Source organism: Enhydra lutris, unplaced genomic scaffold, assembly GCF_002288905.1.
Source record: "Enhydra lutris kenyoni isolate GAN:26980312 unplaced genomic scaffold, ASM228890v2 scaffoldscaffold27, whole genome shotgun sequence".
In the NCBI taxonomy this organism is placed as follows: domain Eukaryota; kingdom Metazoa; phylum Chordata; class Mammalia; order Carnivora; family Mustelidae; genus Enhydra; species Enhydra lutris.
This window is the reverse complement of record NW_019154111.1, coordinates 22,889,230-22,910,860: the sequence shown is the minus strand read 5'-3', so window position 1 is coordinate 22,910,860 and position 21,631 is coordinate 22,889,230. Positions and strand designations below refer to the sequence as shown.

The 21,631-nt window shown below is 36.8% G+C and overlaps 1 protein-coding gene across 1 annotated transcript in view; it reads left to right on the top strand.

Annotated features, from left to right (window-relative positions):
* The window catches only part of LOC111152043 (cystic fibrosis transmembrane conductance regulator), a 163,960-nt gene that overhangs the window by 47,286 nt on the left and 95,043 nt on the right, over nucleotides 1-21,631 (top strand). The window contains exons 7-11 of the mRNA XM_022510327.1: nucleotides 1,115-1,240; nucleotides 4,806-5,052; nucleotides 6,966-7,058; nucleotides 13,551-13,733; nucleotides 21,007-21,198. Coding sequence (XP_022366035.1) covers nucleotides 1,115-1,240; nucleotides 4,806-5,052; nucleotides 6,966-7,058; nucleotides 13,551-13,733; nucleotides 21,007-21,198 — 841 coding nt within the window. The remainder of the gene's footprint in view (nucleotides 1-1,114; nucleotides 1,241-4,805; nucleotides 5,053-6,965; nucleotides 7,059-13,550; nucleotides 13,734-21,006; nucleotides 21,199-21,631) is intronic.

Here is a 21,631-nt window from a genome sequence, read left to right as displayed (position 1 = left end):
GTACAGGACCCATGAACATTCGGAGAGGGCCCTGACAATTGGGGGCAGGGAGACCCACAGATAGGAGGGATGAACTCCCAAAGAGGAGGAACATCGGGCTGACCCGACCCCCAGTTGATTCAGTTCTTTCCAGGACCATGCTGATGTGTGGCGTCACTGTCACAAATTGTGGAAAGGCTGGGAGTCCCGGAGGCGGAGGGCTCCAGATACAAGGAGCACAGGACCCGGGGAACAAGATCAGCCTCCTGGGCTTCCTGGGCCTCGTCCACTGCCTCCCCGCGACGAGTGCGAGCTGCGCGCCGCGCGCTGCCGCGGCCACCCGGACCTGCGCGTCATGTACCCGGGCTCAGAAGGGTTTTAAATTAGATTTTCACAAAGTCTACTGTAGTAAATCCAGAACCACTCTATTTACTGAACCGGGATCTACTTACTGGGTGTCACTGAAAAGGAATTATTTTAATAATGTAAATAATATTCCCTATATCAACAGGGCATTTTTTTTTGGTTTATCAGCCTGTAGGATTTCTTTTTGAATATGTGAAGATTCAGTTCATTTGTATAGATCACAAGGTTTAGGTAGAAGGGATAATGTGTGTATGTGTATGGGAGGGAGTGCATGTATTTTGGATGGAGTTTCATAAGTTTTTCCTACTCTAGTTCATGGATCATCACACCAGAACCATAGTTACTTTTTATTACAGAATGAATCAGTGATACCAGTGCCAGTTTATGATAGAGGACTTCTAGAGTCTGTCAGCTAGAAGATGATAGAATGTATACAAATTTTGGAGTCTGTTAGCTCTTGGCTTGAATTCCAAGTCACTTTGCCTCACTGAGTCTCTAGTTTTTCATCTTTAAAATGGAGATAACCACTTTTCGTGGAGCACCATGAAGTGTCCTACACTGGGACAGTCTATGGAATGTGTCCAATAGTGTCTGGTACATAGAGGGCATTTATTAAAAGATAGCTATTATTTTTTGTTATCCTCTATCAGATAGTAAAATAAATGTCCACCTGTTTAATAAGAAGTGTGGCCTTTAAAAAAAAAAAAAACCTTTGTAGTTCTTAGTGACAATTTGACTTGGTTTTACTAAGTATTTGATTGATTTACAGAGATCAGAGAGCTGGAAAGATCAACGAAAGACTCGTGATCACCTCAGAAATGATTGAAAATATCCAATCTGTTAAGGCATATTGCTGGGAGGAAGCAATGGAAAAAATGATTGAAAGCATAAGACAGTAAGTCCTTCTGATAATTTTAATATCATTAGCCAGTTAATGTTTAATATTTTAAAAATTAATATGTCACAGTGGACTTACTTCCAGTTCGTATTTGAAGTTTCTGTCAATTGTTTTAAGTTAGATCAATATTCATGCATCAATATTAAGTGGCATAAAGTCATTTTCATGGGCTGTACTTTTATGTAGTTGGTAAAGTGTGTTATTTTTCATTACAAGGATATTTATGCCTTATAGAAGAATCTCCTATATGTGTTTCTAGCTGCTTATTATACTTGCTTGACTAAAATAATGATCACAATGCTGGAGGGTGATTGAAACCTTAAATGAAACGACCAGAGTCATAACTGTATAATTCTGAACCAAATAAGCGGTTTTCTGTTACTCCATTTCACTTAACTTCTGTTACGGCTCATGAAAAATGAAAGAAACCCTTCTCTTCGGTTAAAATATCATATCATTGTTCTTCCCTAACCTAAGAGTAATAATGCAGGTAATATCCATAAACTGTGTTTCTAAAAACCTCGTAATTGAGAGGTCAGCTGAAGCAAGAAAGCCATCACCTGAGATAGAATCAGAACTTGGCACCTGTCTCTAGCCTTATTTCACCTCAGATATCCTCTCTTTCACTGATCAGTAAAGATTATATCCAGCAAAAAAAGTACAGCCCAGATTGAGATATTCCTGTGACAGTTTGGGGCACAATATAAATTAGGACATTTCTGCAGCCGTGAGACCATTTTTTTCTTCAGTCAATGTCCACATTCTACAAACTGTAGTCGAAAAGGATTCTAGGAGACTCAATGATAGATGTACTACTGTTGAAGACCAGATAATTTCAGGTCCTATAGCACATAAGAGTTTCACAGGGAAAAAGTGTACAAGCATAGTACCTTTTGGATGGTGTGAATATGGTTATGAGGAATTGGGGCTGCTGATTCTGGTAGACAGTGCTAACTGAGCTGCAGGTGTGTGATTGGAACAACAAAAGAAATGCTGAAATATTAAGTCCTTTGCCATGTAAATAGAAAGAGTGAAAGAGTAAATATTTCCCAAACATCATTGGTCACCTGTTTTTATTATGCCTTTCAAGACAAATCCAGGAAAGGAATTGTGTTTTCTTTCCAGAAACATCCTTAAAGATCTTAGGGAATTGTTTAGTCAGTTGAAGTTGTTTTTCTTATTAACAGTGAGTTCTCCATCAGACTTACCCTCTTGGTCACTTCTATGCCTGTAAGCACAGGCATACCAAGAAGGGGATGAGGAGTTGATCAGAAGATCTGGTTGTCTCAGACCTGAACTTAAACTCCTGGTCATTCTAGGTGCTGACTTTTCTTGACTTTGGTTTTTATCTTTCTTTCTCAAAAGATGAAATTCATCCTTTCTATTTCGTATTTCTGTCTGACCAATTCTAATACCAAATGGTTGGTTGTAACGTGTATAATCTGGTTCCTTAATCTGGCATGAAATTGTTACCCAAAAAGGCTGGGAAGTGCTGACGTAAATATGGGAAACAAGAGTTGCTTGCACTCAAAAAAATAAAATGTGATATTCTGAAAGAAATTGCCAGGATATGCTTCGAAGGGGTGATTACCTCAGCCTGGGCCCCTATTGAACTGGGCGGAGACTATGTAAAATTCCCTGGCAATCTACTCCTTTACTGCTCTTCTGTAATAAAGTCACTTTCAAGTTCTTTTTTTTTTTAAATAAGAAACTGATAAAATATTTTTATGACTCATAAAGTACAAGTGATTTTATTATGGCGAATACTGCTTTCTGTAAGTGATCCCTATAAATGTTCTTGAGTCCATTATTCTTTTCTTGTCATACCACTTCTTCCATTTTCCTCAATGGTTTCTAACACATTTCAACAACAATTTTCACAGATTTGTGAACATTTTGGTGAACAGGGTTTTCTAGCATTTTATTAACATGAGCCTAGCCAATATTATTCTTTATTTTTTCTGTTGAAGATTAAGGATTCTAAGCGTAGATTCTTAGTGCCAGGCCTCTGCTGTGTTCTCATTTATCGTGGCAACGACTCTGCCTGGGAGATGGTATGTTTCTCTTCTACACATGTGGATGTATGTAAGATGGCGTAGCTATCACTGGCAGAACCAGGAGTCAAACCCCAGTGAGATTCCAAAATCCCAGTCCGCCTTCAGTGCTAAATGATTGAAATAAGTAAGCCTTAGACCACGTTAGAATGTGAATCACTGTCTAGGTTGGGCACATGGAACTCAATTTTCTTTATCAGAGTGCTCAGGATTAGACTTTTTTTCAGACTAAAAAAAAAAAGAAAAAAAAATTTTTTTTTCCCCTGAATTCTACCACTTGAGAATGAGAACTTCTCTGAATTTTACAAATGTGTGAAACTAGCCCCCAGATGCCAGGCACAGCTCTTGTGTCGCTCTTCGCCACAGAACCCTCTGTTCTCTGTTCCTGGCTGCCTTTCCCCCAGCAAGAGCCGAAGAGGAGGATCACAACTGACTTTAATTTTTCTGGTCCTGGCAGAGTGGGGTGGAGGTTGAAGACAGCTTTGTTCTCTTATTACCAGCATCGGCACTCCCTGTTTTCTATCTGCTAGAGTACTGAATCCTCTTTGATATGTGTTAAAAAAAAAAAAAATAGTTCACATTTGCAGTTCAGACTAGAAGATCAGAAGTAAAAAATGATTGTTACAGGGGTATCTGGCTGGCTCAGTTGGTGCAGTGTGTAATTCTTGATGCTGGGGTTGTGGGTTTGAGCCCCAGGATGGGTGTAGAGATTACTTAGAAATCAAATCTTTAAAAAGATGATTTTTGCAAGTAATTATACTAACGTGAGAGACAGAGAGGATAGAGTAGCTATTCTTTTCTAACTTTTCAAAAGCTACCTGCAACAGAATTGCTTGGGTTCTAGTTTAAAACATGGATTCTGGAAGCCTATTGAAAACTCAGTCAGTATCTCTCAGTGGTGGGCCTGAGGCTGTATTTTAACAAGTTTCTCAGGTGATTTTCACCCATGCTAAGGTTTGAGAAACTATACCTTTGTTGCTTAGATGTTGTTTTCAGTGTTCCCCAAAGCCAAGCTAGAATTTCTAAAATGTTAAGAATCCATTAGGAAATCACAAAGGAAAAATCACATTTTCCTTTATAACTCTTACAATGTTGTCCTCATTCCCACACTTAACTGCTTGAAACACTAACCAACAAATAAAAAATTGGAATCAAAGTCTTACTAATCTTATGAACTAATAATGAAGTGATTAAAGATATTAACATATTGTTATCCTAGCAATAGAAATAATAATTGAGATTATGAATTATAATATAAAAATAATATTTACAGATATGATGTCCAAGACACTGGTGCATTCATTACCATCCCTCTCTCAGAGAAGGTAACTGAGGCCCAGGGAGATTAAATAACTTGCCCAAAATCACACAGCTCATATAGGGTGGTGCTAGGATCAGAACACAGACAGAAAACCTTGAGAGCTTCTGGTCAGGTATTTACATTCCAAGATGCCTGGTATTTGAAAAGTTAATAAGAATTCCAAAATTTTATATATTTTTTTTTATAGAACAGAACTGAAACTGACCCGGAAGGCAGCCTATGTGAGATACGTCAATAGCTCAGCCTTCTTCTTCTCAGGGTTCTTTGTGGTGATTTTATCTGTGCTTCCCTATGCATTGATCAAAACAATCGCCCTCCGAAAAATATTCACAACCATCTCATTCTGCATCGTTTTGCGCATGGCAATCACTCGGCAATTCCCCTGGGCTGTACAAACATGGTATGACTCTCTTGGAGCAATAAACAAAATACAGGTAATGTACTTAACATTGCATCATATGCAATGATTTTAGAACAGTTTTGAACTTTTATAGCAAGCAAACTCTCTGGAAATGAAGTCTTGGTCTTGGGCTGGTTCGATGCACAGGATTTCCTCTCTTGGTATGTATGTGTGGTCTAATGAGCCTCTGTGATGAAGCCCAGTGAAATAAATGAAGGCCTGTGAGATTCTCTTAAATCAAAGAAGTTGAAGAAAATATTATTTCTGTATTCTGGAGAATTTTATTTAAGTAATCAACCAATAGATCAGTTCTAATGAATTTGGTGAATGTGCAAAAAATTGACCAGGAAGTTATAAAATATTCCAGCTAAAACTGAGAATATTCACCTTAAACTTATAAAAAATTTTTCAACATACTTTCCAGAATGTAAGATAGATGAGAGTGGCATTTTATGTCACACGCTGGCAATGCTGATGTAGCTGGTAGCTTGGAAGAGAAGTTCTAAAGCCCTCAGGTGATTATACCCAGTATATGGGAAAGCTAATTGAATCACCAGCATGAATTTCTGTGTGGTTATAATTTTTATAATTAATGTGCAGATCAAAAATGTATTATTATACCTTTTTGATACTCATTTAAATATTTAACCAGAAAAAAAATCACTGTGATAGAAGGAAAAATGAGGGTGCAGCATGAGCCACTTTTAGGTCATTCTGCCATTATGTAATCTTGGCCAGACTATGCCAGTGGTTGCCCATGGACCTAATTTTGGCCTTGAAACTGTTTCTACTTGATCTTTAAATTAAAAACAAACAACCCATTTGCATTAGTTGCGAGCATTTAAAAGTTGGGAGATGTTACATATACAATAAATCGTATCTTCAGCCTCTTTTGAAGAATTGGAATATGTAGGAACTGGGTCCTCTTTCCTTATAAGCTGTGGCAACTCCTCCCTCAAAGGGGGACTGCCCTTTCCAGTTCTGCACAATCTCTACTCAGGCACCCTCCTTAAGTTTATCTTCTTGAAAATATGTGAGTTTGAGATCTCTGAGTTAGACTAATTGGAGAATGTAGCTCAGGACCATAGCAGCTCTTGGACTAATCTTATTTTGTCTGTTAACCCTTCTCAACTGAGAGAGAGAGAGAGAGAGAGAAGAGAGAGAGAACATGAACATACATACAGACTCAAAGAGAGAATATCACAAAGACAGGGAGAGTCAGTGAACAGAAACACCGGCAGAGAAACAAAACTGGGAGAAGAAGAGAGAAACCAAAACAGAGATAGTGAGTGAGAGAAGATTAGAGGAGAAAAAGCAAAAGTGAGACAAGGAGCAGGCTGTTCTCTATACCTGCTGCGGTGAGAACTTCAGGATATAGGCACTTAATTCTTCCTGATGTTCCCACCTTTCCTCATAGAACCCTACCAATGTCTAATAAAGCCCTTCTTTTAGAGTCAAGGTTCTGATGCTTTAAAATCAGTTATATCAGCTCTTCATACGTTTACATAACCCAAAGAAGTGATGCTATCAATGCTTCTAATAAGGAGGGTGCTGCAGATGTGAAGACGTTAGCTTTCTGTCTGTCCTAATGTTGAATTGAGGTACATTGGTGGGTAACTCAGGGAGGCCTTATAAATTTATCACCAGGTTCATATGTAAGAATAGAAGGAAGAATCAGTTGTGTGTTACAATCTCATGTATAAAACCAGTTTTATAAAATAGCACGTTTTAAAAGTGCCTTTCAAATGTGATAAATCCAAGTGCTTGGCAAATTAACTTTAGAACATTGTGAACAATTATTTTATTAAGAAGTAATTTCTAGTATATTCAATAATCTTCATAAAATCCAAATACAAGATACAGAACCATCAGAGTGTAAAATAGGTGTAATAATGCAGTAATGCTATTCTAGTTCTACAATATGTTTTTGCCTTCTTTTGTAAACAGGATTTCTTACAAAAGCAAGAGTATAAGACGTTGGAATATAACTTAACAACTACAGAAGTAGTGATGGAGAATGTAACAGCCTTCTGGGAGGAGGTCAGAATTCTTTCTTTAATTGTTTGCTCTAAATACGTCAACATTTTCTCCTTTGTGAATCTGGTTTTCATCCTAATAGACAAGAAAGTTAGAATGATAATTGAACTGGTAGCTCCGGGAGGGGAGCTGCTACTTTTACTCGATCAATTACGATTGGGAAGTGATGCTAGCCTCATAGGTTTTGGAGCTCGGGAAGAGCAGGGCGTGAATTCTAGCTCTGCCATGTCTTCTGTGTGTAATCAATATCAAATTACTTGTGGAGAACTTGGTTCTCCAGCCATAAAATGAAATATTAATATTTCCCTTACAACCAGTGCCTGGTTTCTTGCAAGTTTGTTGTGAAGCATGAAGCGTGAAGTGCTCAGCAGAGAACGATGCACATAATAGTTCCTCAAGAAATGCTCCTTTCTGTTATGTCATGTTCTGTCCAGTGTGTTTGCAACATAGTGGTCTACATAAAGATGTTGGAAAGACACATGCCTTTGTTGTTTTCTATTTTTACTTATTTCCATTCCCTCTTAAAAATTCTCTTGTATATCTCCAAGTCAGAAAAATATTATCAAGGATATTCAGCCTCTCAAGAAGGAATATTTGACAATTGAGAACACCTATTGAGTTCCTATTATCATTTATTATCTGTTGAGTAAAGATAGGAGTTATGAAACCACTGTCCTATTTCTACATTTTCCAAAATATCTGAAACTGGTTTTATTTATATAAGCAACTTAATAGCCAGGACTACACTTTACTTCATTTTTGAAGATACAGATTAGAGAATAATTCTTTATCTGTCTAGCAGAATTGTTTGTGGGAAAATGTCATGTCAGAAAGGGATCAGATTGATTTTACTTCTTTGTTTTTAGGAGTTTCAAAGGCCATTCTAGGCATGAGGGGAAAATAAGAAGTTTAACATTTTCCCTCCTAATTTCAGACAAAATTGTTTCCCTGCTTGCTGTGAAAATCTTCCATTTCCCCCTTCTTCCATCTTATAAAATAGGTGGCATGTTCGAAACCTTACTCTGTGCCAGGGCCTAGGATAAGTGCTTTAAACGTGTTGTCTTATTTAATTCACTTAACATTCCTGTGACCTAAGTAATTTACTGATAACAAAATGGAAGCTAAGAAAGGTTAAGTGTCCTGCTTCAGCTCACACACCTGTCAGAAACTGAAGCCAGAATTTGGATCCAGAAGTCATAGTCTACAAGCCGTTCACCTGACTGTTGCCTCCCATCTGGCTATATCCTTGTCCTTCAGTCTTTATCACCTGCCAAACTCCGGATACTTCTTGATCATATTTGCTCAGGATAGTGGTGCTTGTTTACAAATGTTACACTCTGAAATCTTGTTCCCAGCCCAGAATTTCCTAACCGTTCAGCTCTGTCTCTAAATCCTACCTGTACGGTAGTCTTTCAGGTTCAAGGTTTCTAGTTTCTTCAGTGCTCCCTTTGGACCCTGCCTGTTTGAACATCTGCTTATTCCAAGACCGGTCATTTCAGTTCTTCTGCAACTCTCTCAATTCCCCTTTCCTTCCACTGAATCCTTTGCTGCAAAACATTACTTTATGGACCTTGGTGAAGTAGGTGTTGGGAAAAATAATACACCTCCGTCATTTGTAAGCTTTACACTGCTCTTATTTTAACCTCAGTGGGGCCTGTAAACCTTCTTGGGAAATCTTTTCATTTGTCTTTAGTTCATTTTCTTTACCATTTCCCCAGAAGCTGTTCCAGATTTTTACCACTTTCCTGAGTCCCTACTTCTCTCATGATCTGCATGGCCTTTCCTCCTACAAAACAGAAAGAAAGGAGAAGCCATTATCATGTATGAATGCTTCTAGCTTCCTGTTCACCTTCGGAATTATGTGTTCCTCTTTCCTTCATGTCTAAGAGAAAGACGGATGTTTCCCCCTGCCCTTGACTGAACTATTTTGACCTTGCTTCATCTTCTTAGAAGAGGAGGCCAGCAGTCCTCTCTCTAGAAGCTTCAATAACTCCTTTCAACTGACTCCTTTTCCCATTCAAATATTTTCCAGTTTAAAAAAAAGTCTTCTCTTGTTTTTGCCCACCCAGCTTCATCCTCCAAACCTTATTCATCTCTCTGTCCCTGTGTTGCCACAACTGTTGTCATTTCCTCATCTTTCATGGGTTTCTCCCTATTGCAGTCTGGATTCTGCACTCGCCAACCCAAGAAAACAGTTCCTTTCTTCTTGAATTGATGACTTAGCTTTAGTGTAACCACTCTTTCCATATTATTTATCCTCAGATCACAACTTCTACCTCTTTCCTGCTGCTTCCATGGTGATGGGCACTGGGTCCCACTTAGGTTTTCTTTTAGCATTTCGTGCCTTCTCTGGGTGACTTCAAGCTCAGGGCCAACTGACATCAATGTGATGGTAAAGGCAAATTTATGGCCCCAGCTTCTTTCATGACTTCTTACATGTATTTCTAAATTTCCTGCATGCTCCTCAAGCACTTTACATTCACCACTCACCAAACTTCACACACCTGCCTCTTCCAATGTATTTGCTATTTCCTTTGCTGGCGTCACCATTCACCCAGTTACCCAAGGGGCAAGTCCTTGGTGAATTATATATGATTCCATACTCAGTCCAAATCTGGCAATGGGTAGAATTACTACTTACTTATTAGGAAGCTGAAACTTAGTTTAAACAACTGGAACAAAGATAACTAATTAGGGAAGAGCTAAAAGGTCAGCCTGTTTCTCTGACTCCAAAACCCTTTGCCACTCACCATACTGCTCCATATTTAAACAAAACAAAAAAGGGTGACTGCTGCCTTACCATATATTGCTTTCACATGTATATGATTTCATTTGATACCCTCAACAACACCAGAGACTGAAGTTCAGTATGTTACAATGACTTGTTAACTGTTAGCCAGATACATGAAAAGATGTCACAAGAATGGGGTAAAAACAAAGGATATCATAAGCATTTCATGTACAACTAAGGGGACATGTAACCATGGAAACTCTTCAGTCTCATCAGGGAGCAAATAAATAAAAGTGAGATCAATAGTGAGATTCCATTTTCACCTATAAAACCACACAAAAAAAGTTAAAACAAGTCTAAAACCAAAAATCAGTATTGATAAGGGTTCTTGAAAATAGCACTTGAAAATGCTAAGTTTAATAACCATCTGTCACCATACAAAGTATTACAATAATATTGACTATATTTGCTTTTCTGTACCCTTCATCCCTGGTTATATGTATATATTTATATATAAAATCATATATATTTATATATATAGGTAAGAAAGTGGAGGGATTTTTTTCTTTTAATATTTTTTATTTATTCATTTGAGAGAGACAGAATTAGCAAGAACACAAGCAGGGGGAGGGCAGAGGGAGAAGAGAAGCAAACTCCCTGCTGAGCAGGGAGGCTGATGCGGGGCTTGATCCCAAGACCCTGGGATTATGACTTGAGCTGAAGGTAGACGCCTAACCAACTGAGACAGCCAGGCGTCCTGAGAAAGTGGAGGGATTTCAGTTGAAAGGTTAAGTATGGTTTCTTCACAATGGTAGTACTACAAGTGATTTCTATTTGTTCTGCTTTTCTGCATTTTCCAATTGTCTTGAAATAAGCATCTTACTTCTGTAAACAGAAGTGAAGATTATTAGCTACAAAAGCCTCCCGTTGGTCCAAGTGCTTATTGGTTAAAAGTCCCACTTTCAACAGACTGCATTACCCTTCTTACCAAGGACATCTTTTGTTATTTTGTCACATACATCTGACCTGGCCACTCACCATTTCTGAGACATATTGTTTTTTAAGCCTGAACCATTGTATATGCAGATCTGTCTTCCTGGAGCACCTATACCATTTGTTGGTCTGGTGAGATCCCACTTCTATCCCTCCTAACTCAGCCTACATGTCATTTACTTGGTCAAGTTCCAGGCTGAGTTGCTTTCCCTCTGTAATGTACTCCTATAAAATTTGGTGTGATTTTCAGTTCTAGCACTAAGCATGTTTCAGTACTAATATCTACTCATAGTTATTCTCCCATGTGGGATTTTTGAAGTGGTCTTTATTTTTTTTCTTAAGATTTTATTTATTTAGGGGTGCCTGGGTGGCTCAGTGGGTTAAGCCTCTGCCTTTGGCTCAGGTCATGATCTCGGGGTCCTGGGATCAAGCCCCGCATCAGGCTCTCTGCTCGACAGGGAGCCTGTTTCCCACTCTCCCACCCTCCCTGCCCCTCTCTCTGCCTGCCTATCTGCCTACTGGTAATCTCTGTCAAATAAAAAAAAAAAAAAGATTTTATTTATTTATCTGACAGAGACCACCGTAGGCAGAGAGGCAGGCAGAAAGAGAGAGGAGGAAGCAGGCTCCCTGCTGAACAGAGAGCCTGATGTGGGTCTTGATCCCAGGACCCCAAGATCATGACCTAAGCCGAAGGCAGAGGCTTTAACCCACTGAGCCACCCAGGCGCCCCTGAAGTGGTCTTTAATACAGAGGTGATGTTCAATAAATATCTGTGAGGTAAATAAATAAATAAATAAGGGAGGGGTCCCTGGTTGGCTCCTTTGGTTGATCATCTGACTCTTGGTTTTGGCTCAGGTCATGATCACAGGGTCCTGAGATTGAGCCCCGGGTCAGGCTCTATGCTCAATTGGGAGTCTGCTTGAGATTCTCTCTCCTTCTCCCTCTGCCCCTTCCTCTGCTCACACTCTCTGTTTCTAAAATAAATAAATAAATCTTAAAAAAAAATTTAATAGGGGCGCCTGGCTGGCTCAGTGGGTTAAAGCCTCTGTCTTCAGCTCAGGTCATGATCTCAGGGTCCTGGGATCGAGCCCCACATCGGGCTCTCTGCTCCACGGGGAGCCTGCTTCCTCCTCTCTCTCTCTGCCTGCCTTTCTGCCTACTTGTGATCTCTGTCTGTCAAATAAATAAATAAAAATCTTAAAAAAAAATTAATAACAAAATAACAAATGCCTTTGTCCTATTTTAAAAAGACTTTTTATTGTCTGCTTCTTAAAAGCTTTGCTTTTAGTTGTTTGATTACTAAGGGGGACGTTAGCTGTCCATATCATGAGAACTCAAAGCAGTGGTTTCCAAACTTCATGGCTTATATATGACATAAAGGAATTTTGGAATACTATGACACATAATCTCTGACACATTGTGAAGTTGACATAAATTCTTATGTAGTTTTAAGTGGTGGCAAGACATGTAATTCCTGTTTATTATATATTGTCTAAGCATGTTAAATGGATTTTTGTCAAAACTTTGGCATTATAGTTTGAGTGCATTTAGTTTATGGAAAATAAATCAATTTATGAAGTCAGTTCTCATTGTCAAGCCTTCAGCTTGCTTTATGTCAGAAAAATTATCATAACCTTACAATGCAAATAATTAATATGTACCAACTAAATTTATTAAATTATTAAAAATTAAGTAAGTTATCAAAGAATTAGTTAATTAAAATGCCTTATCCTGCCTCTCATTTCTACAATCTTATTCTAATCTTGGTAAGACCCACAGGTTGCCTTCAGGTGAAATGAGATGTTTTCTCCTTCAGTATTCCTGGCTTTGTTTCTATGGGACCCTCTTTCATGAAAAAATTATTCTTCTGTGGTCCCTTTCTGTGTGTCCTAGAAGATTTTAGACTCCAGGAAGGACAGCACAATAAGACTTAGGACTGAGGACAAACTCCTCTTCTGTGTCAAGTGAGACAAGTATGATTGTGAGCCAGGAAGTGGGAAAGAAGAAATGATAAACAGCTAGTGGATCTCAGGCAGATTGATTTTAGGAAGGAGTGTATTTGGAGCCTGAGGATGTGGAATCAATTTCCTTAAGACTGTGTACATGAGGTTCCTCATGATCAGTCTTTGGGGCTGGTTACTCTGGATTGAAGACTGCTCCCCTAAAGCTTCTCATGGGGCAATAGAGAAGCAGGGCACTTTCAAAAGGGAATTCCTTCCTCCCACTATTCTCCTATAAGGGAATTCATCTGAATTATCTGGCATTCTCATCACATTTATACTTGATTATTACTTAAATGCTTTAGGCTTCTTAGAAGAAGGTGCCAGCAGCATGTTAGAATAGAGGTCAGATTGGGTTGTAATTCACTCTGACCAATTTAGTCATTTCATCTCTGAGTCACAAGGTCTATTGCTTTGAAAGAGGTGGATTGGAAAATCTACCTCCGATATTATTATTGTGCTGAGGATTAGATAACATTTATTTGCTCATCCTATAGGAGAAGGTACACATATTCTTCAGTATTAAATAAAGTTTAATTTAGGGGTGAGTGACAATCTAGGATATTGAGGTTATGTTTCTATTAAACGCTTTATTAAAATTTTCAGTGTTTCGCATCATGTGCTCTAGAACTCATGTATATAATTACATGCTATAAAGTGTGGATCAGATGACATATGCTAATACATGAAACAAATACATATTGTTTCACAAATACCTATTGATAATACCTGAAAAACTTACCTTTGTATTTTCTATATTTTTTTTTTCAGGGATTTGGGGAATTACTTGAGAAAGCAAAACAAAACAGTAACGACAGAAAAATTTCCAATGCTGACAACAGCCTCTTCTTCAGCAATTTCTCACTTCTCAGTGCTCCTGTCCTGAAAGACATCAGTTTCAAGATAGAAAGAGGACAGTTGTTGGCAGTTGCTGGATCTACTGGAGCAGGCAAGGTAATGTCTCCTATTTCTTATCATTGAGAACTTAATTTGGCACGCATTTCTTTCTTTTCCTAGTTTCTAGTGTAAGAGGATCTATTGGAGAAATTCTAACATCGGTAGTAGGAGAATTCTTGGATAGAGTGTCCCTTATAATATAAATTATTCCACTGACAATATTCTGTAGTCTTATTTTTTCCCTTCATTTTACTTCCAGTGACTTTTTCTTCTGCATCTTTATGTGGCACATGGCACACAACACAGTGGTTTTTTTCTATGAGTTGATATTTATATTTATTAAAAATGTTTTTCTTTTTAAAATTGGAACATAGTTGACATCCAGTGTTACCTTAATTTCAGATGTACAATATAACGATTGAACACCTCTGTACATTACACTGTGCTCACAAATGTAGCTACTGTCACCACACAAAGCTATGATAATATCATTGGATCTATTCCCTATGCTGTATCACACATCCATGTGACTTCTTCATCCCATAACTGGAAACCTGTATCTCCCACTCCTCTTTACTCATTTCGCCCATCTCCCCATACCTCTTCCCCTGGCAAACATCAGTTTGTTTTCTGTATTTATGGGCATTTTAAATTTTTGTTTGTTTATTCTTTGTTTTTTAGAGTTCACATATAAGTCAACACAGTGTCTTACACATGGTGGACGTTCAGTAACTTTATTGAATAAATGAACCATTCATTATTACCCATCTTTGGCATAGACATTTTTTCAAGGCTGGTTGAGGAAAATCATGGCATAGATTTTTACCTCGGAACCACATAGGCAGAAGGTCCTTATTTTGTTGATTTAGGATTTTAGGGAATGGACTCAGACTTGCTTAGGATTTATTATGAGGAAAAATTATTATGAGGAAAAATTACTGACTAAGATAGCTTTTTGAAAGAAATACATAGGAATGTTGATTTATTCATTGCTGGTCAGCTTCCCAGTCCCTACCCCTATCCCAACTTATATAAGTCAAGAATATTTAGAGATATGTCTGACAAAAATTAATAGGTTAAAAAGCAAAAATAGCTAAAAGGTTAAACTCAAGGATGAAAGGGAAGGAAGGAAAGAAGGAAGGGAGGAAAAAAGGAAGGAAGGAGCACTGAAGCTTTAAGATAAAAATGTATGTAAAAGTAGAAATTAAGAAACATTTTTGAAACGCATTCATTAATATCTAATATGGGAAGAACGATATATTTGGAGAATTTAATTTTAAACTTGGGAAACAAAATGCTGCAGAAAATATCTAGTTGTTAAATTTGGTGTCCACAACGCTACTAATGCAATTTGGTTGTTTCTCTCTCCAGTTATGTTTTTTACATGTGAAACAGGTTTTTTATTTTATTTATTTACTTATTTATTTAGAAATGGGCCTTTTAAATAAAGTAGTTGTAGTTGTATATTTTCTTCTTAGGAGAACTTGTTCCTCCTTTTAAGTGTTATTTTTCCTTCTATTTCTTATATAGTATTAGTAGTAATTTTCACTATTAAAATAAAAAGATAACCATAGTCTCTCATTGGTTTGAAGAGGTGGGGGGGTAGGAGGTTGGGGGAACCAGGTGGTGGGTATTAGAGAGGGTACGGACTGCATGGAGCACTGGGTGTGGTACAAAAACAATGAATACTGTTATATAAATACTGAAAATAAATTAAAAAAAAAAGATTAAAAAAAAAAAGATAACCATAGGAGGAGCTGTTCATCAGCAAAGTATCGATGATCTAAACAAGAATGTTTGCTGCTGAGAGGTAATTGTATTTCATGTAATTCTTAAAATTCTGTTTATAGGCTTAAAGTTACTTCTCTGAAAGGTATACAAAAATAGATTTGGACTCACAAATTACAAGACTTACCAACAATTAAATTTCAGGCAATTCTATTAAAAATTGATGAGCAGAAAATTGCTGGCTGGAGTTGAATTTGCATCTTCTGAGAAGTTGCTCTGAAGACCGAGTCTAAGGAAAGCAGTGGTTCCTTCGGGATACGTTTGAGGGTTTGGCAGCTCAGTCCAGGAGGGAGGCTTTTCATAGTATTAGGAATGGAGTATTTTATAATCTACCAGACAGAAGATCTAGCTAACATATAAGATTGAATAATTGCAAATATTAGTATTTGAAGTCAAATCCCATCTCACCCAGTTTGATATATCAAAAGCCCTCAAGATAACTGAATAATTCTTCTACTTGTGTGACTTAACCTAGTATGTTTGCTGAGATTTTATAGCATAGAGGTATTCATCACAACATTGTTTGAATAAAAAAAATTGGAGGGACCCCTAAATATCTACTATTAAGGAATCGATTAGACAAATTTTAGTGTAGTGATAGAATGGCATGTTATTCAGTCAGTAAAAAGGATGTTTAAAATGGTTGTGAAGGATACGTATTTATATATTGTTAAGAAAGAACAAGTTATAAAATATTATATACATAATGATTTGTGTTTTTAAAAGCATGTATATATGTATATGTGTGTCTGGAAGGATATTTATGGATCAAGTGGCTATCTCTGAGATTTTGGGTATATTTTGATGAGATCGGGCATGTTCAGGGTGGTATGGCTGTAGATAATTTTGGGTATGTTTTGTATCTCTAGATTTTCCAAAGTTACAACAATTTATATCTACATTAATATATATTATTTTCTTTAAACACTAAGGTCAGGTTTAATTTTATCCCTCTTTCCTGTTACAATTATCTAGACTCTAAGGGAACCATGTCTCCTTTACTCTGTATTCCAAGGAGTATCTTAGTGGTTGATACAAATTTATTTAATTGAACAATCTTTGGGAAAACAGATTTTTTGTTCTAATCCACATTAAGTGTCTTTCATCTATGAAACCTCTGTGAATTGTTGTAATTAAGCAAAATTGGTATAAGAGTCTGCAGTACTGGGTACACTTGACTGAAGGCTTGGTAAATAATTTTTATATATTTCATATATAATATAGTTATTTTAGTATTTGTATTATATCAATAAATATTAACATTAATATATAATATAATATAAATATATAATGTAAATATATGCATTTAACAAGGATAGTAAGATCTTTTCCATTTATAAAGCTCATCTGTAGTAAGATATTGTTTCTAAAAATATTTAAAAATAACTATTTTTTTCTAGCTTTAATTTTTATACAAAAGGATTTTACATAGAAATAACGTATTTTAGATTTTTCTTCATATAATAAAAATTACAAAATATACTGAAATCTATAACATAAAGAGGTCTGTTACTTAATCCTGCCTTCTTCCTAATGTATTTTAGGTGATATTATTATTTATTAAAATTTAATTGACAATTAAAAACTTTAGAAAATTAGGGGCACCTGGGTGGCTCAGTGCATTAAAGCCTCTGGCTCCGGCTCAGGTCGTGATCTCAGGGTCCTGTGATCCAGCCCCTCTGCTCAGCAGGGAGCCTGCTTCCTCCATTCTCTCTCTCTCTCTCTGCCTGCCTCTCTGTCTACTTGTGATCTCTGTCTGACAAATAAATAAAAAGAATCTTTAAAAAAAAAAAAAAAAAAACTTTAGAAAATTAGAAGATATAAAAAGTTGAAAAATTTCCCTTTCAGTCTATTTCTGCTCAGTTTTCACCACTTTTTCACTCACTTTTCACCAATCTCTCCCCCAACCCACGTAGCCAATTTTACTTTTTTTGAATATATATATATATATATATATATATATATATATATATATGTAAATAACTGCATAGTATTCTACTGTACAGGTGGATGTTATATGATGTAATGAATCATCAATTGATTGATATTTGGGTTGTTTCCAGAGTTTTGTTAACTCAAAATGACACTGAATATCCTTGCACACATGTCATTTAGCACATCTGCAAGTGTATCAGTAGGATAGCTTCCTTGAAATGGTAAAGCATTTGTGTATTCATTGGGCTTCTATCCCTGAAGATTGCACTAATCTATGTGTGTACCATATGATCTATGTAAAAGTATGGATTTCATCATAGCATCACCAGCAGATGATGTTATCTAATTTTTAATTCTTTTCCAGTCTTACTATAGGGGCGAGTGGCATATCCATGTATTTTTAATTTGTGTTTTTCTCTCTTTTTTTGAAATTTGGGTTTCTCTTATTATGAATGAAGTACAATATCTTTTCATATGTTTAAAGGTCTCCTCTATTTTCATTTTTGGTGAAATAACTATTCACATACTTGGTACATTTTTTAATGGATTTGCTTTCTTTTTCCTTTTGATTTTAGAATCATTTCTTTAGAGAGAAATTATTCTTTTGTGTGTTCTAAGTTGTAAAGTTTTACTTCAATTTTACACTCTTTTCTTTAGCTTCCCATGCATAATTTTTTTTAAAAATGAGGTTTAATTTATCTTTCATTTCGTGACTTCTGGATTTTGAGTTATAGGAAGGCTTTCTTACTCCATAGTGGTTTTTTTTCCCCTTTAGGCATCCCCCAGTGTTTTCTTTAAGGACTTATTTTTGTACTTTTTCTTTGACCTATTTGGAATTCACCATGAATATAGTATGAGTTATAAACACAATTTTTTTGTTAGCCCTCTGGATGGCAGTCCAGCTTCCAACACCATTTATTGAATAATCCATCTTTCCCCACTGATTGTAGATGCCACCTTTATTGAATACTAATTCTTTTGTGCATTTGGATCTGGTTTGTAGTTTTATTTCTGTTCCATTGGTTTGTTTCTTATATAATAGTAATTCATTTTTCAAGTTATTGAGCCCTTATAATTTAATATAATGTATCATATTCTTAACTTATATCATTTAACAAATTTATTGAGTCTCTACTTTGTGCCAAGTATTATTCTAGGCCCTTAAGATATAGTAGTGAACAAAACCTACAACATATTCTCATCCCCATCTAAGGAACTCACATTTTATGGGAGACAAACAAACAAAAAATGAGTATATGTAATATCACCTGATGGAAATTGCTATAAAGATAAAGCAGAGAAAAGAATATTGGTGATAGGGGTGCAATTTTAAATAGGGGAGATAGAGAAAGCCTCACTGAAAGCCTCACTGACAGGTAACATTTGAGCAGACACTTGAGGGAGGTGAGGGACAAGGTCATGTGGATTAACTACAGAAGAGTCTTGCAGAGAGAGGGTGGAGAAAGCCTTGAAATAGAACTTAGCCTGTATGGTTTACAGAACAGCAAGGAGGTCAGTGGGGTTGCCACAGTCAGCCACAGAGGGTAGAGCCATCAGAGGAGTAAGGTTGGCTAGACCAGTACTTGGGCTTTTCTAAAAGAGCCTGAAGCGCCTTACAAAGGGGCTTGTAAAGAGTAAGGCTTTTCTTTCTGAGGAAATGAGAGTCCATTGGAAGGTTTTAAGAGAAAAGTAATATGATTGGACTTAGGTTTTGATGGGGCCGCTTTGAAAATAGGTTTTAGAGAGACAAGGGCAGAAGCAAGGGGAGCTTTGAAGCAGTTGGGAGTTTTTGGGCTAATTGGGCAGGAGATATTGGCTTAATCCAGGTAGTGATGGAAGTAGTAGTCAGATTCAGGACATCTTTCTTTCTTTCTTTTTAAGATTTTATTTATTTATCTGACAGACAGAGATCACAAGTAGGCAGAGAGGCAGGCAGAGAGTAAGGAGGAAGCAGGCTTCCCGCCGAGCAGAGAGCCCGATGTGGGGCTCAATCCCAGGACCCTGGGATCATGACCTGAGCCGAAGGCAGAGGCTTTAACCCACTGAGCCACCCAGGCGCCCTTCAGGACATGTTTCTAAGAAAGATACCACAGAATTAGATTGAAGGTGGCATATGAAAAAAACGGAGATCAAGGATGAGTCCAAGGGTAACTGGAAGCTTGAAGGTACAATTACCTGAGAAGATTATGGGAGAAACTTATGCATTTAGTTTATAATGCATATTCAACATCCAAGTTGAGATGTTAGTTGGATATACAGGTCTGGTTTCAAGGGAATGGGGTCTGGCAGTGTAACAACTTGAGGTCAAATGAGATTCTGAAGGACAGAGTATGGATAAAAAGGGAAAGGGGTCCAGGTGTGAGCCCAAGGACCTTCCAACTATTAGAGGTGCGGGAGGTGTTTTGTCATAGAGATTATATTTATAATAACTTTATGTTAAATCTTCGGGGTTTTCTTTCCTTGATTCCCTGATGTGAGCTCTGATAAAATCAATGTTTTTTCTTTCTCTGCTGCCTCCTTTTCTTCTACACCATTTTAGTCAGTCATGTTATCTTTCTTTCTTTCTTTCTTTCTTTTTAAGATTTTATTTTTTTATTTGACAGAGATCACAAATAGGCAGAGAAGCAGGCAGAGGTGGAGGGAAGCAGGCTCCCTCCTGAGCAAAGAGCCAGATCCCAAGACCCTGAGATCATGATTTGAGCGGAAGGCAGAGGCTTAACCCACTGAACCACTCAGGCGCCCTTGTGCTATCTTTCTTAATGTTTTATCTTTGTATTGTTAAATATGCTTATGCTTCTGTTATCCACTGTGTTACGTTTAAGTGGTATCCTTTGACTTCCAGCTTTTCTTGATAAGGCAATCAGCAAATTTCCTTTATACTCTCTTTCCTTTGTTTTGTTTGTATTTTACTTAAAACTTTTCCTATTGTCAGGGCATATAACGTATTTAAATTATCTTCTTCAACTCTAATTCCCACATTAGTTTAAATTTTAGTTCACAGTCTTTTATATAAAGTCTTTGCTCACTGATAGTCCTTTTGCTGAAGCTTCTTCAGTCATTTCTTGGATGATTTTATCCTTGTTTCTTCAAGAAGGGCTCATGGAAACAATATTATCTATTTTTTTTTTTTTTTTTACTAATCTCTTCTTTGTTAGATGAAGATCAAAATGAATCTACATTGTTGGTTTAAATAAATGGACAGAATTTATTTAAATTGTGATTAAATAAATGAATGCAGTTAAATCACAAAGAACAGCACCCAACATAGACCGAGTATCAACAAATATTAGCTGGTATTTATCTTTCCCTGATGTTCTCCAAACCCATCCCAATGATCTGAATCAGTGGCTCCATCCCTGTGAACCTCTACTACAACACTTACCACACTCCACTGTAAATGTCTCTTTTATTCCTCTTTGTATCTTTTGTGCATAGCAGCAAATCCAGAATAGGAAGTGCTTAATAAGTTTTGAATCAAATGAATAAATCTGGAATCCTTTAAAATCAGAACAACTATATCTGCTTAGGATAATAGCTGGAGGCAGGTATATTCTGAGAATGATTTGATCAAGTGATTTAATTTAATAACTGTGGTTTTTGTTTCCAGACTTCACTTCTGATGATGATTATGGGAGAGTTGGAGCCTTCAGAGGGCAAAATTAAGCACAGTGGAAGAATTTCATTCTGCTCTCAGTTTTCCTGGATCATGCCTGGCACCATCAAAGAAAACATCATCTTTGGTGTTTCCTATGATGAGTATAGATACAGGAGTGTCATCAAAGCATGCCAGCTAGAGGAGGTGAGTAACTATGTGACATAATTCTGACTATGCATATGAAATCTTTAAACTACTTAAGACATATAATTAGTCCCCTATTCAGTCAGTCAGTCTACATATATTAACCAAATTTCCAACATGGGCAAAGTACTCTAAGTAAATCCACTAATAAAATATGTATGTCTAATAAATATATGACCACTAATAAAATATATGACCCCTGCTCTAGGAGACTTACAAAACCATAGAGAAGGTACAATTTATTTTTAAAATGATGGGCTGATTTGGTTACAATAAAACCTTTATGAAATCAAGAGAATTTTATTGACTCATTCGTGAGTCATGTGTCCTCAATGGACACTTATATGCATGCATTTTTTAAAAGATACTTCAAAATTACTTGAGAGGATTTTAATAATTTTAAATAACAACCATAGCCTAGCAGAATGAGCAA